The 17331-nt window shown below is 20.7% G+C and overlaps 6 protein-coding genes across 6 annotated transcripts; all 6 read right to left on the reverse strand.

The window, feature by feature from the left end:
• Positions 1-1862: 1862 nt before the first annotated feature.
• PY17X_0603200 (NIMA related kinase 3, putative) lies at positions 1863-2825 on the reverse strand (the record flags this gene model as incomplete). Its single annotated transcript, XM_022955320.1, has 1 exon — positions 1863-2825. The coding sequence occupies one exon, from the start codon at positions 2823-2825 to the stop codon at positions 1863-1865; it is 963 nt and encodes a 320-aa protein (XP_022813117.1).
• Positions 2826-4004: 1179 nt separating this feature from the next.
• On the reverse strand, positions 4005-4550 carry PY17X_0603300 (conserved Plasmodium protein, unknown function; the record flags this gene model as incomplete). The annotated part of the gene is made up of 1 exon (XM_022955321.2): positions 4005-4550. The coding sequence occupies one exon, from the start codon at positions 4548-4550 to the stop codon at positions 4005-4007; it is 546 nt and encodes a 181-aa protein (XP_022813118.2).
• A 1515-nt stretch (positions 4551-6065) lies between these two features.
• On the reverse strand, positions 6066-6689 carry PY17X_0603400 (uncharacterized protein; the record flags this gene model as incomplete). Its single annotated transcript, XM_719359.2, has 1 exon — positions 6066-6689. One exon carries the CDS (start codon positions 6687-6689, stop codon positions 6066-6068), a length of 624 nt encoding a protein of 207 aa, XP_724452.2.
• Positions 6690-7833: 1144 nt separating this feature from the next.
• On the reverse strand, positions 7834-8825 carry PY17X_0603500 (conserved protein, unknown function; the record flags this gene model as incomplete). The annotated part of the gene is made up of 2 exons (XM_022955322.1): positions 7834-8421; positions 8790-8825. 2 exons carry the CDS (start codon positions 8823-8825, stop codon positions 7834-7836), a joined length of 624 nt encoding a protein of 207 aa, XP_022813119.1.
• Positions 8826-9764: 939 nt separating this feature from the next.
• Positions 9765-13713, reverse strand: PY17X_0603600 (ATP-dependent DNA/RNA helicase PSH2, putative; the record flags this gene model as incomplete). Its single annotated transcript, XM_022955323.1, has 7 exons — positions 9765-9867; positions 10360-10568; positions 10663-10731; positions 10866-11065; positions 11242-11411; positions 11517-11737; positions 12010-13713. 7 exons carry the CDS (start codon positions 13711-13713, stop codon positions 9765-9767), a joined length of 2676 nt encoding a protein of 891 aa, XP_022813120.1.
• A 1691-nt stretch (positions 13714-15404) lies between these two features.
• Positions 15405-16376, reverse strand: PY17X_0603700 (uncharacterized protein; the record flags this gene model as incomplete). Its single annotated transcript, XM_719483.1, has 1 exon — positions 15405-16376. One exon carries the CDS (start codon positions 16374-16376, stop codon positions 15405-15407), a length of 972 nt encoding a protein of 323 aa, XP_724576.1.
• Between the last annotated feature and the right edge of the window lie 955 nt (positions 16377-17331).

The raw sequence follows: 17331 nt of genomic DNA on the forward strand, positions 1-17331 counted from the left end.
ATATATAAATTGACAAAAATATACAATAGTTTCAGAAGAGTTTTAATTATATACTTTTAATATTATATGACGAATAAAGGGACACACATATATGTTTGTATTTCTTTAACCCCATAACTATCCAAATGCGACATTATTCATTATAATAACATATAATTTGAAAGTGAAAAAACTTTAAATTCAATTTTTTTATAGCATACCCATATTTAATAATTAAAATTATAATTAATCATATATTAAATTTCAATTTTTTGTATTAAAAATGTATACCCATTTATATAATTATTTTTATTGATTTTTAATTTCCAAAAACCTTTTATTTTATATAATTTATTTGTTTCTTATTTTGTTTAAACCTTATAACCTTTTCAAATTTAATTATTTTTATCTTTTCTAAAAATGCAATGTATCTTTATAAGCATTGTCCATTGTAAATAAAATCTGTATAAAATATATACATACATATTACTTTCAAAACAACTTAATATAATTTCGTTTTTCCTTTTATAATTATTTTTTAATAAAGATTTAATATAATCTTTTATATTTTTTATTCGTTTATTGGCGAATGATAATAAAAAAAAACAATTATTACATTTCCGCAAAACTATTGTTATAAACATTATATCAATATGAATACACATTTAAATGCATTTTATTAATTTAATACAAAAAAATAAAAAAAAATATATATTTAAATTATGTAGGTTTTAGAAGAAAGTTACATGTTCATTAATATATGCTATTTAAAATATATAATAATGTAACAATTCTTCTGTCCTATTCTCTATATATATTATTTTTATTTTGTGGGTTTTATTTTTGGGGGTTTTTATTTTTGGGGTTTTTTATTTTTTGGGGTTTTTATTTTTTGGGGTTTTTATTTTTTGGTTTTTATTTTTTGGTTTTTATTTTTTGGTTTTTATTTTTTGGTTTTTATTTTTTGGTTTTTGTTTTTCGATTTTTATTTTTTGGTTTTTATTTTTCGATTTTTATTTTTGTATTTTTTTTCTTTTTTTCTTTTATTTTTTGTCCCGTTTATCTCCCCGTTTTTATACGTTTTTTCTTGCACAATCGTTTCTTTTGCATTTTCTGAATTCCTATTAATAATATATTAACTCTATTAAATTATCTATATTTAAATTAATTTATAGAATTTTCATCATTTTTATATGTATATATATATTTCTATATTCCAATGTCTAATTTGTATCTTTAATTTTATTCATCATCATATATTAACTTCTTTTAGTTTCATGACACTTCTTATTCTTCATTACGGTAACATTTCTCTAAAATTTACATTTTTTTGTTTACACATCGCTTTAATATTTTATTTTTCACAATTACACTCCTTTTTTTTATTTACCACTCTTAAGGAAAAATATTAGTTAAAGAATGTTGTAAATGATCAGTATATTACTTAACATTTTATATACATCCCTAATTAGGTGCATTAAAAATTGTAGGAAAAGACATTTTACTAAATCAGTAACTTTTGAATGGCTACTCCTTTTATGCTCTTAATTGTTTTTTATGAAAAACTAACTCTTCAGAAAAATTCATTCATAAAACTTATAGAAATTATAATAATTTCAACCAATCAATTTCAAAAATATGATACTTCATTTTCTTGTATTGACTAATAAGGTTATGAAAAAATATTTCTCCAAAAATATATATATTCCATTTTTTATAGATACTTGTGTATTTTACAATACAAAAATTGCATTTATAATAAAATACATTCATGTAATTTTATTTTTTTTGCAATATTTATTGTTATCATTAGTATTATTTTTATTTTTTTTTTTATTTTATATATTGTCGTTTAATTTGTTTAAGCAACTCATTTCGATATCTTAATTTCTTGCAATATTATAATTAGAAATTACTTGTAACCGATCTAACGCATTTAATGATAATAATTTTGAAATAATATCAACTAATTGTATAGAATAAAATGATGAAATATTTTTAATAATATCATTTTTATAATTTTTATCTTCAAAAAGTCGAATCATATCATTTATATTATTAGCAGAAAATGGAGAAGACAAAGTTACTAATTCATATAATATACAACCTACTTGAAATAAATCACTTAATTTATTTGTTTTGTTTAATTTTATAGATTCATAACTTAAAAAATTTAATGTCCCTAAATTTTTATTTGATCCTTTTTGTGATATACCAAAATCACCAATTTTTATTTTATCATCTTTAATAAATATATTGGTGCTTTTTAAATCACCATGAATTATACCATTTTTATGGATAGAGCTTAATCCATTTAATATCTGGTTTAATATATTAAATATTTCACTTTCTGAATAATGTTCATTATTTATTTTTCTTCTTAAAATATCAGAATATAAATCTCCTTGATTACAAAATTCGATTATGAAAGATAACGAATCATTTTTCTTAATAAAATCAACAATCTTAACTATATTTTCACAATTCTCCAACTTTTTCATAATATGTAATTCATTCATATAATTTTTTAAATCATTTTCGTTTATTCCATAAAGATCATAAACTTTTGAAATAAATGTTTCATTTGTATCCAATGATTTTACTAAATGTATTTCACTGTTTGAAGTCATTATCTCTAAAACAGTTTCGAATTTATACCCATAATTCATATATACATTCTGCTTTTCACATGTGTTCCTAATGGTTGGTAATAATAAAGTTAACATTATATAAAAGAAAAACAATATGTACAATTTTGAGAAAAAAACAAAATAAAATAACGACAGGAGACAAAGGAATACACAAAAAACAACAAAAAAGAAAGTAACAAACAATAAAGGAAACATAAAAAAAACAAATAAAAAAAAATTTTTAAAAATTTAAAAAAAAAAAAAAAAAAAAAAAAAAGGTTCTAAAAATTTATAGGAAGTAGTATTTTATACTTTTGAGATATACACTTCCCTTTAAATTTTAAACAAATTTTTAAAAACTAAAGAATTAACAATCAATATCTTTAACACAATATATTGATGAAAATTCTTTATATATAATTGCTAACAATGCTTTAATATTATTAAACTTTAAACAACAACAAATTTTATAGTAAATTAAATATTTTTAAAATTTTTGATATCAAAAAATATATTAATATTTTTTCTTTATAATGAGGTTCAAAAAAAAAAAAAAACACAAAAATGAAATGTACAAAAAATATGGAGAAATGTGAAACAAAAGGTAATGATATCAAAAAATGCAACAAATATGTGTGCACATGTGTATGCACATATATAAACACAGAGGAGGTGCTTAAAAGTCTGTCTTATTTCTCCTTATTTCACGTATCATCCATTTTTCATTGCACATTAATTTTTAAAAATAAAAATGCGGTGTGTCTATTCGCTTTGTCAATTTGTAAGGAATATAATACTTTTTAAGTTTATCATCATTTTCTTTATATATCCATAATATAACTATATTAATGATTAATTATATTTTACCATTATATTTCTTTCCTTTTTAAAATAATACTTCATGTGAGTTATAAATATATATATCTACTTTTATCAAACATAATAAATTAGAGTATGAAAAATGAAAAAAAGGAGACATTTCATTTAACATATTCAAAAATATTAAAGTAGGAAAAGGTTTATTCCATTAAGATATAAACTATAATACTTAAGGAGGAAACGGTTTATGAAGATATTTACTTTTCCTTGAGATTATTGAATAATAATTCATTATCTGCTAATACAATCATTATTAATTTGTTTTATATAACTATGGTTTAACGTATTTTTATTGTCCATGGGCTAACTGTGATAATATACTATATAATTATTTTTTCTACATTTAAATAAAAACTTAAATATAATATATTTGTTTTCCTCTATGATTTATAAATTATATTTTTCGTTTCTTATTCATATCATAATCTTTACCATACTTGTGCAAAATTTATAAACTTCATTATATTTTAAACCATTTCATTCCTTTCGTCTTCACTTCCTAATTTTGTAATGTCTTTAATTTTTTTTTTTTTTTTTTTTTTTTTTTTTTTCTTGTTTGTCTATAGCTACATTATCTTGAGAAAAATTATTTATAATTTTGGTATTACTTTCTTTATACATTAAAATTGGCTTTATTAATTTTTTAGAATAATAAATTGATAAACTGTTTAACATTGTAGACCCACAGGAATATATAATTAATACTATTGAAACAATATAAAAAAATAAATCGTTGCTTTGAATGTCTGATATTTTTTTTATGTGTAATTCGTATATTGTAAGTAAATTGTAAAAAGGAATAAAGGCGATTAAAAAGTTTAGCATAATGTCAACGTGAACTATTGCTATGTATATTTCTGTATAAGAAGGGTTACCTGAAACTATTCCAAAATATCCAAAAAACATAAACAATATACATAATATAATTGAAAGAAAAGCTATCAATCCATCAAATAACAACAAAATTATTTTTATAAAATTACAAAATAAAGACAGAGTAAAAAAATTAATTGCCTTTTTTTGAGTATCATTATATATATTTTCATTTTTAATTGGTTTCATTTTTATTTTTTTTCTGAAAAATTTCTGTTATTAAACATAAATTAAATAAAGCGAAATGGGTAAAAACGATCAATTGGACATATAAAACATATTATTTGTTGTCTTAAAAAATAAACAACATAAAAAGAAATATATATAATTTATGTTATTTCTTGGGGGGTTTATGAGCATATCAAATTATATTTTATTAAAAAAGTGACAATATAAATAAATACGTAAATATATGTAATAACTAAAAAAATAAAAATATATTAACCAAAATTATTGTAAATATATGTACAAATAAAGCAAATGTATAAATATGTATTTCTATTAACCATGTTGTATAAAAGCATAAACCATCAAAATTATACAAAAATATATACAAAAATATATGCAAAAATATATGCAAAAATATATGCAAAAATATATAATTTTATTTTATTATTTTTCAACATTTTAACTTAAAAAAAAAATATATATACTCATGCATGATACGATTTTCCAGCTAATATCCATAATTAACAATATCTACAAAGGATATTACATTCAGGATTTTTTTTTTAAATAAAACATATAAAATTTAACTTACGAAGCATATATATATATATATATATATATATATATATGTTTTGATACTTTTTTCTTGTATATTTTTGCGATATTATCACATAAACAGCCTTTAGACTACAACATTTATAATATTGGTGTATATAAATCGGAAAAACAAACATGTCTCAAAACAATTGCTATAGACGAATTAAATATACTAAATAATTTTTTCTTCAATTTGAAAAATGTCATTCTGAAGTTGCTCATTATTAAGCAATTTCATTTAGCTTGTTTTTTTTGTGGCTAGCCAAATTATTTTTTTTTTATACTTCATACAATATGTAACTTTTTATTTTTTTATTATTTTATTCTTTAATTGTGCTAATTATTATATGCTAATTAATGGAATTAAATTTACAATGCTGTTTTCTCTTATAGAAATTGTCTTTATTTTTAATATCAATGTTTTATTTCATGTGGAAAAAAGGCATTTTTATATTTTTTATGTTTCCCAAACTTAATATAGCTAAAGCTTTTTTTTTTTTTTAATATAAATATCATTTTGGATATTTGACCCATTTTGGTTTATATATTTAATTGTGATAAATGTGAATTATTAACCCTATTAAGTTGTGTGTATATATATGTTCAAACTTTTGCTATGAAATAATATAATGAAAATAAAATAAACTTCTATAAAATCATTGAACATATAAGAAATTATACATATCCATATTTATACTTACACATAATATATGCATCACTTATTTCAGTAAAATAAGTTGTATTTTACACACAAGTTTTATGCCTTAATGATGGTTATTTTCTTATTACATACCCTATTTTAAGCATATATTATATATATGTGTGTATTCCATATTATTTATTGTGATCATAATGATTTTATACAAAATTTATATTCATCAGTGAAACTTATTTTTATTTTAATATTTCTATCATTATTAATATCCATATCGCTCATTATCACGTATTGTTACTTTTAAATATGCTACTTAAAAATGATTTTTTGTTTTTTTTTTTTTCTAATAATACTTTTAAATATTCTTTTCCAGCTAAATATCCACTTTCTTCTTTTCGTTTTATTGTAATTTTTTCATTCATTTCCATTGGCATATTTTCTTTTATGCTATTGTTGTCACTTACATCGTTTTTTATAGTTTGTAAATTTAAAAAACCATCACTATCTTTTCGAGTTATTTCGTCTTTGTTTTCTATTTCTTTACCATGATAAATAACGTTTTTTTTTATATCATTATGTTCTTTCATTTTGTTTTTTTCTTTTGAAGCTTCCATTCTTTCCTTGTATGCATTGTAACTATATACATTCTTAAAGTTTTTTAATCGGCTTTCATTATTTAACTCATTTTCAAAAAAACCTAAGTTACTTAAATCTTGCTTTTCTAGTAAATTGTTATCAATTCTACACATAAAATACTCTTTCGAATATTTTTTACAACTAATATGATCATTTTTATGTTCCTTTAAGCATTTTAAATAATTGTTTTTTATTGATGTACATTCGTTGCTATGGTCTAAGGGGAAACTTCCTCTATCTGGCTTCTTAACAATGCTTCTTTTTATATCCATTTTTTATATTTTTTTTTACAAAGTATATATATTTTATAATTTAGCTATTTCACCCTTTCCATTTTTCATAAGAATTTCATCAGCCCTATATCCATATATATATGTGCATTCCCAAATAATTAAAAAATAATTAAATTTTATAAAAGAGCATGTATATAAATCTTTATTATAGTTAAAACGAAGTGTTTATAATAAACAATTCTTCAGCTTTTATCATGTATATTGCCGCAAAATATATTTAAAAATTGTTATATAAAATTATTCATAATACTGGCATAAATAAAACAAATATTTTACATTTAATTATACAACTATTGTCCTGCAAATTTTATCTTAATTTTTGATCTCTCTATATTTTTGCCTAAGGAGAATTGGTGTTGATAATTGTTAAAATTCTTAAAAATTAACATAATAAATTAAATGTAAAAAATAAATAAAATAATATTTAAAGATCTGTATCTACAAAAAACAAATTATGGTAATTCTTTCAATTTTTTTAAAATAAAAATTTATAAAATATACAAAAAAAAATACATTATATACATAATACTACATATGCATAATGTGTAAAGCTAAAATAAACCTTTCTTCATTATACTTCCAAAAAAAGTCAAATAATTTCAAAAAATATATATTTTCCTTCATTTTCGCATAAATACTTTTATTAATAATGTTTACATTATAATTATTTTTAAATAAGTATTTTATATGCGTTATTAATAATAAAAAAAGAGAGATAAACATGTACAATACAGGGTAAAAAAAAAAATAAAAATATAAACTAATTTTCATAAAAATTCACAAAATATAACTAAACATCATTAAAATATGAAAGATATATAAAAAAAACTCTTAAAATTTAAGAGTGTATTTTTTATTTTTTTAAATACGGAATAATTAAAACATTTTGATAAAAATTGTATCAATATGATAAAACAAAAAAATTAAAGATAGAACAAATGAATATATTAAACTTATCATTTCTTCAAAGCACCACTTTTAAAGATGGTAACATATTTCAAATTATATATTCCCACACAAGTACTATAATATAGAGAGCATATAGACATATGCACTTGTACACAATTTTTTTCATACATTTTTATTTTTTGTTTTCCTTTAGTAATTAAAATTTATCTTTTCATTAATTCTTCATAGAAATAAGTTTATCATTTTTAATTTTTTCTAACATTTCAACAAATTCACATTTTATGCCTCCAAAATTATTTCTAAATGCATTATTTTTCTTTAGCATATAATATTTATTTAAAGTTTCGTGATGTTTTGTACCACTAAGAACCCCATGTTCTATGCAATATTTAATTGCAATTATTGAATTGGGGTTTTCATCTAACAAACTTTCATAGAAGGCTCTTGTGCCATCTCCATTAGGCGGAGTTATAACTTTTTGACCTTCTTTAAAATATTTTGTTATATCACTTATTTTCATGTCTTCCTCATTTTTTCCATCTTCTTCACCATCTTCTTCACCCTCTAACATTTCTTCTTGATCTAATTCACATTCTTCTTTTATGAATTCTTTACTTGATCTTTTATTTTTTTTAACTTTCGTTTTTTTATTAAAGTTTTTTTCAGATGATATGCTATTACTTTGAATCAATTCTTCACACATTTTAGAGCCTTCACTAATATTACATTCATTTTTTTCACTCTTGCTCATATTAATGCTAGTTTTCTTTTTTATTTTTGTTTTAGAGCTTTCTTCTTTTTTCTAAATAAAAAAATTAAATGAATAAATGTTAAATTCATATAATCGTGTCTTAAAAAGTATAATAAAATATTTCAAAATTTTTTATGTATTTTCATTGTCTATTTAGGAGTCCGATATGAATGAAATGAAATCTTATAGTAAAAAATAAAAAAAAAATCGTATACATCATGCAATTTCATTTCTATATACACAACCTTATTGTGTGCACCTCTCTGTACTTATTTTCATAAATACCCTCAAATATACATATATACGTAGAAAAATAATAAATGAAAACAAAACCCTTCTAGTGCGAATCCTATGCTCATATTTATACATATAGAATATATTTTATAAGTCAAAAAAAATACGCAATTATGTGTGCTTACCTTAATGGATATATTATTTGAAGATATCACTTTCATTTTTGAGAAATATTTATAAGAAATTTTTAATATACTTTCCCTTATTTTATATCGGATACTTTACAATTCTTTATTTATTATTTTTATAAATGTTTTATTTTCTTATAGAATGCTACATATATATTAAAAGACTCAATGCATCTATAATGTTTTTACTGTTCTTTATTCATAACTATTTTTTATATAACTAATATATAAGCGAATTTCTTTTATTATTTAATTTTACTTAAAATTTCACACGATAAATAAATATTCATATATATATATATATATAATATTGATATGATAATATATACTTTTAAAGCTGATAACATATTTTTTTTATTAAATATTCTATAGTTTTTTTATTTTTTAAACTAAAAAAATTATGTAACAATTTTATTTGCAAATTCATGGAAATAAATACCATTTAATCCACAAATGTTAAAATACATGCATTTATATTCAATTATTTAAAAATATCACAAAGAAAACAATAAATTTGTAAATAAATGATAAATATATAATTGAGCATAGAAAAATCATAAAGTGGCGAAATGCCGAAACAAAAAGTAACAAATTGTAAAGAAAAAAATAATAAAATGGAAAAAATAATAAAATTAAAGAATAGAAAAATAATAATCATTATGTGTATTTTTAAAATAGCAACAAGTAGCAATATAACAAATTATGTATCTGTAAAATGGGCCACAATAAAAAAAAAAAAACTCTTATAAAAACAAATAAGCACTACACATGTTATTAAAAGCTAAATTATCTTAACATTCTTCAAAATTTATTTTTTTTTAACTCTTGAAATTAACCATTATTATATCCATTTTTTTCTTTTTACACAAAAAATAATATAACAAATAGAATAAAATATTTGGGAATTCATTAATTAAAATAAAATTAGACGAAAAAAAGAAAAAGAAAGAAAACATAGTAAAACAAATGTTGCTAAATGGGCCTATTTATGTCTTTTATGAATTCAGCAGTTCCTTTCTTCTTATATTTATCTTCTTTTCTTCCTAAAATTATAATCTTCTTTCTTTGTAATTTACTAAGGAAAAAAATTAATGCATACACAAACATGTATAGTACAATATATACACAAATGTAGTTTCAATTACAATTAAAGCATAAAAATTACACAAATCATGGTACGAAAAACATGTATACAAATAAAAAATATATATATTTCTAAAAAAATATAAAATAATTATAAACCATTTATATGTTTAAAAAAAAAATAAATAAATATAACATTAGTGCGTACATATAAGACCATTCCTTCATGTAACATATATATATAACCGTTATAAACAAATACATATATTATAGAAACTGAATTACAAAAATATATGTCTGTATATCCACACATTCATATAGCATAAATTATATTATATCGATAAAAACTTGGTGAAATAACAACATAAAAGTCTCTAAATTAGTACAACAAAAACAAATATAAATGACAAAATGGATATAATTATAAACAATTTTCCAATCAAACCAACACAAACAAATATATATAAATGCATATGTTTCTTACTATTTTATCCAGGGTGTTTTTTTGTTCTTCTTCATGACATTTTTTTTCTCTCGAACAATTTGAGGCAACTCTATTATTGTATTAATTTCTACCCCTTTATTTCTGTAGTGTGAATTTGAATTGTTAAATAAATTTATAATCTTATTAACAGAGCTACTACAAATATCTGCAATATAACCTTCATCACATTTTGCTATATCTCCGACAATCTATAACCGCATTCATATAAAAAAAGAAAAAAATGTTTTAAGAATTTTTTATGTGTATATATTTTTTTCATTTTATATAGTAATATAATCCTACGCTTGAAAAGTTTCCACTCCCGATTGTAACTTTCAGCATATTAATAATATCATCTTTATTCTTAATGAGCTATAAAAAAAAATTATATATATAAAATATATCTCCCCATTTTATTCTATATCTATGATTATATATATGTATATCATTTTTTTTTTATAAAAAGATGAAAAAACAAATTGGGGATTTCATAAAGTCATTTATACCTCAAAAAATGGATCTTTTATCAAAACAGAGGTGTAATTTTTCTTTCCTGATAACAAAGAAATATTTTGGCCTTTTTTATCGAATTTTAATAAAATGGACAATATTTGAGCTATTATTCTTGTATTATATTTTTCAAATAATTCTTTTGACTTGTTATGAAGAGATTCATATTTTTCGGGAGGCATTTTCATTATTGTGTCTGCGTAAAAGATATATATTTATAATGTTTATAATATAGCATACTGTTTCATAGTTCATACATTATGCATATGCAAGCACATGTACTCAATCCGTATGCTCTTCTATTATTACGCATAAACAAATTATCTAATATTTTTTGTAGTAACAATTTCACTAATATATATTGATTCAAACCTGTTAATGTATCTACGGAAAATTTGTATACTTCATCTGTATGTGGGCATAGAATAACCTGAAAATTATTTTTTGTATATTTTATAACTTTTTCTAAATTTCGATATTCATATTTATGGTAAATTGTTAGGCAAACTCCTTTTTCTTTCCCTCTTCCAGTTCGCCCAGATCTAAAAACAAAATTATAATTAATTATTTATCAGTTAAAAAAAAATTATATTCATATTCTACATTTATCTTAATGCATAATTTTACTATACATCCATTTAATTAACCTGTGTACATAATCATTTGGAGACACTGGTGGAGAATAATTTAAAATGAAAACAACATTCTCTATATCCAATCCTCTACTCACTATATCTGTTGTAATAAGTATTTTTTTTTTTCCTAATTTAAATAAATTTATATTTTCATTTTTTTGTGCTGTCAATAAATCTGAATGTATCATAACTGCATGGGGTTTCAAAAATGCATTTTCGTACAACTTTTCCACCTTTACAAAAAAGAAAAATAATAAAATTAAAAACAATATAATAATAATTCTCAAATAATTTATCACAAAGTTTATATATATATGAAAATCCACAAACTGCACAACTCAAGTATCAACAAATCATAAGCAAAATATAAAAGAAATAAAAATAATATATGAAGAATAAAAGAAACAGCCACAAAATATAACACCACATATATCGATAGGAAATATATACACATTTATCTAACAGTTATTTTAATTTAATGCACACACATATAAACATATTTTACCTCGTCTTTTGAGTTTGAAAAAATTATACATTTGTTTATTTTGTCACCATCTTCAATAATTGTAGATGTATTTTTATTCATATAATCAGAAATCAACTTATTACTATCATATTCCTCTTTATCTATATCATTAAATTGTTTTTGTCGCTCAAGCATACTTTGATTTTTATTTGATAAACCTTTTTGGTTAAAAAAAAATATATTTAAAAAATAGGGAACATATTTATATTTTGATGGAGTATTTATTTTACATATAAAATGAGAAATATTTAAATTACATAAGCTATACTTTTTATTTTCTTTACTTAATAATTGAAATGAATTATCTTTCTTATTTTTATTCGAGTTACATGAAATTGTATTTTCATTTTCTTTATTTTTAATCGTTTCTTTAATACCATTAACAAAATCGAAAAAAATAAAATCAAACAAATGCTCATTTATTTTTTTCATCATTAATTCATTTATATTAGCTGTAAATAAATACATATTAAAATCTTTATAATTTAAATTATCATAATTGTTATTATTCTCTTTCTTATTTATTTCATTCTCTATGAAATTTAATCCATTTTTTGAAGAATAATAAAATAAAAAATTAAATATCAATCTTCTATTTTCTATAATATAATCAAACTCATCAACAACAATAGTATTAACACAATTCAAAACATTGTTCATAATATTTTTATCATTTTTTTTTTTGTTTTTATAACTTTTTATATAACTCTCAAACTTGTTAGGTGTACATAAATAAAAATGTATTCCACTATTTTCTATTTCCATATCTGTATTAAAATTTTCCTTATTTATAATATTATTTTTAACAACAACACTTGATCTCATCTTTTTCATATTACTAAAAGAATCATTTTCATCACTTAATATACACACATTTAAATTAGGGTATATAGACAAAATATAAATATATAACTGTTTACACAAATATATATTTTGTGTAAGTATTAATACATTTCTATTGCAATCAAATTTATCATTTATTATCTTTTGTATTAATGGTAATAAATAACATAAAGTTTTTCCTGTTCCTGTTTTATTATATATAAGTAAATGCTTACAATTTTTTACAACAATTTCATTAAATATAATATACTGATACATATATAATTTATTTATTTTTAAGATAAATTTTAGGTTGTTAATAATTTCTTCGTCAACATTTAATATATTTACGTCTATATGTTCATGTCTGTTTAATATTTTGTTATCTTCATTATTAAATATATTTTTATCATTTACATTATTTATTTGTGGAGATTTCCACTCTTCATATTTGTTACTATTTAATTCATTTTCCTCAAAAACTGTGTTTTTATTCTTATCATTTCCTTTATTATTATTTGCTTCAGTATAATAACCTATAGATAATATTTTTATAATTTTATTTGTATTTCTAACCATATCATTTTTCCATCCATAACCATACCTCTTAATATACTCCTTCCCACCAAATCTTGAATCTTTACTTACTATACCATTTTTCCTTTCAATTAAACTTGAATAATTATAATTTTCCAAAAAATTATTGCAAATTGTTCTATTTAAATTTATATTTCGGCTTATTTTCTTCCCGCCTTTTAAACTTTTACTCAACACATTCATATCAATAATTGATAAGTGACTTGAATTGTTAATGTTTTGTATATCAATAAGCGTGTTTATCCCATTTTTCGCTCGTATCATTTTAGACGCATAAACATTACATTAATATATGTTTCTTATAATATTCTTTATATTAATATTTTATATCTTTTCAACTTCCTTTCTTTTTCTACCCTTTTCATACATTTGTTCTTCATATTTCGTCATATATATTTACTTAATAAATCATATACTTAATTATGGAGTGTTTCCCTTAATTTTATTTATAAAAAATATACAAATAAAAACTTGAAGCAAAATAAAATATTATAAAAAATCGAAAAAAAGGGGGAACAATAACTCATTTATACTTGTAATATAATAAATATACATGTGAAAAAACGACAAATAAAAATTTTCACATTTCCCACCTTCATTTATATAAAAAAATACAACTATTTTTTAATATCATTATGGAATTTAAAATACAACAAATTCTCAAAGAATAGTATAGAATTTGTTTTGATATTATTCTTTATTATTATTTCCTTTACATACTTTTATTCATATCCATACATATATATGTAGGTTATACTTAGGTTTGCATTTTTAAAGGAACAAATTATACTAAACACTTTTTTTTTTTATTAAAAAAACATACAATTTGCATATGTTCATGATGTTATTATAAATATATCACAAAAACGCTACTTAATTATTACCAATTATAATTTATTTCTCTTTTTTTGTGTTTCATCCTTTTATACAAAATTTTCAGATTTAATGATAAACTATATTTTCATAAATACAATTATTTTATAATATTAACAAATCAAATTAATACACACGCTTCAAAATACATACGAAATTTTATTTTCCAACTATACAATATTATATTCCCTCCTTTGAAGAAACACCAAAAAAACAGGAAAAAATACTAGACGAGGGAAAAATAAATCAAAACATTATCACTAATAAAAAATAAAATTTAAATAAAACACATTTTATAAGTTTTACCTATATATATTTTTATTTGTTCATATTTTTTTCCACATAATAAAATAGCATTTCTCCATATAAAAAAATGAAAACAACTCTTCCCACATAATCATGTAAAAAAAATATAAATACATTATTATATAACCATATGTATATATATAAATATGTCATATTTTTGTGTGTAAAAAAACTCCTAACAGTATAAACTAATTCATAACTAGGGTTTATTCATTATATAAAAAAATTGTTAACATGGCCACAGAAATGCAGTAATTGCAACCTCAAATGGAAATATTAGTTAAAGGGTATCTTCGAAAGTTTTACAATTATTCCTATTTCCACTATATATACCATTATTTGATTTATTCGAAATGACACGCTTAAATATAGGGTATATTTTTATGCTTTAATACAATTTTGTTTGAGCAAGTTTTATTTGTTATTTTTACAATATAAAAAATTATTTAATGTAAAAAAATGTAATAAATAAAAAAATAATAATAAATAATGAAAATTATTTTTTTTTAAACAAGCTGTATGTATATATAAGTGTGTGCATATATACACTTTTAAAGAGAGGGTATCTATAAAATTTAAATTTCCAATTGTAATACCCTTAAAGCAAAATAAAATTGTCTCCAATTATTTGCATATAAAAATATATTTTTTATTATGCTTCTAATAAAATTATAATGTTTCATATATATAACTATTAAATCATATTTCTATTTCCTTTAATTTATTAAGATTTATTTTTTCTCATTACAAATTTCAGAAAAATTCCATTTCATAAATCATTTTTTAGCAACAGATCCTGATCCAGATGTACCTAAACCCATAACTGATTTAAATGTATCATATATCCACCATTGTAAACCTGTTAATGTTCCTATCATTAAAACCCTTGTGCATATACCTTTCGTAAATAAATTATACATTCCCATCTCTTTTGTTATAATAGATAAAGTTTTCCCCTTGTTTTCTACCTTTCCTAATTGAGATATCATATTATCGGCAGGATGTGAAACTAGTGCACATATAATACCAGATAAATATCCTGATGCGAAAGTTATACCTAATTGTGTTGACTTAGAATAGGTATCCTTTGGTTGGGTAAATACATTATCATACATTAATTGAACAATTTTTTCAAAAAAATAAAATTTAGCCATAGTATATGGGATTTGACGGCACCATAAAGGTGAAACACTACCAAATGGAAATTTTGTTTCGCTTCTGTTTTTTAACATAAATGAAAAAGATTTTGATAGTTTATTTGGAAATGTTCCAGGTTTACTTGTTTGCATTTTAACTTTAATCATTTCAAATGGACATAAAAATATATCTGCTGCAAATTCTGCTGATGCTGATGCAAGTAGCCATGTTGCTCCTTTATATTTATATGCATATTCTTCTCCTAAATAATTTGAATACACATCTTTAAATATTTCATAAAAACCAAATTTACATAAACCTTGAAGAGAATATCCTATAAATGTAGGAGTCCATCCTAATGATAAACTTTTAACTTTTTCCTCTTTTATTATTTTTCCTATACTTTGAAATAAATTTTTATATATATTTGGATATGTTTGAATTCTACATTTTGTAACATCTAATGGGGTTATTAATGTGTGTGTCAATCCACAAGACAATATTCCTCCAAACATGCATTTACTATAATATGACAAATTGTGTTCATGTGGATGTTTTATTCTAGTAACTGGGCTACTAAATCTCGAATCCCAATTATCTGATCCTTGCATTTTCACAAATATTCAAAATCTGATATTAAAAATTGTTTCAAATATAAATGAGCATGATAAATAAATAGTAAAATAACGTAATTCTATCAATTTTTGGCATACATACATATAAATATTATTTTATATATCCCCAAATTGTATAAAATTTAATATAATTAAATTAACCAATGTAACTTATAATTAATTAGCACAATATTATAAAGACTTTGTGTTGCAATACATATTTTAAAGTTTTTCACAAAACAAATTGCGCTTAAATAAGTATTACATTAACACTTTCCATTTATTTAATCTTCAAAATGGTACAAAATGATACAAAATAATACAAAATAATACAAAATAATACAAAATAAATATATGTGCATATATATTTATATGTTCATGTATTAATTTAAGGTATGCATTTTTTTACATTTCCCTTTATCAACCATGTGTTTACGTATTTTCAATTTTAATTATTTCCTTACCTTTATTATCTCTGTTATTAGTACTTTACTGATTATTATATATTATGAAGGACCATTTGCTGTTTTAGCATATTTATATTTTTTTTTTTTTATTTGAATTTTTTTTTACAAATATATTTCACATAAATTCATACAAATTTCAATTGGTTTTACCACTTCCTTCCGTTATACTTATTTATTTCCGCCATATTTTTATATAAAATGTATATATTTTTTTAAGTATTCACTATATTTTTTTCTTTTATTATTTTTTTTAATCACGCTAATAATGATGTGCACATATTTTTAAATATATTCCTGAGCATGCCATATTTCCTTATATCCATACAATTATATAAATTCCTTTTGTTTAATACATAATATAAACAAAATTTAATTATATAAAAAAATGCAAAAAAAAACTATTCTAAGCGTTGCAGATTAATTGAAAGTATGTACAAGGCCCCATTTTTATTGTAACGTTCAGGCATATTTTAAAGAAAATTTTC

The sequence above is a fragment of the Plasmodium yoelii genome, assembly GCF_900002385.2.
Source record: "Plasmodium yoelii strain 17X genome assembly, chromosome: 6".
Taxonomy (NCBI): Eukaryota; Apicomplexa; class Aconoidasida; order Haemosporida; family Plasmodiidae; genus Plasmodium; species Plasmodium yoelii.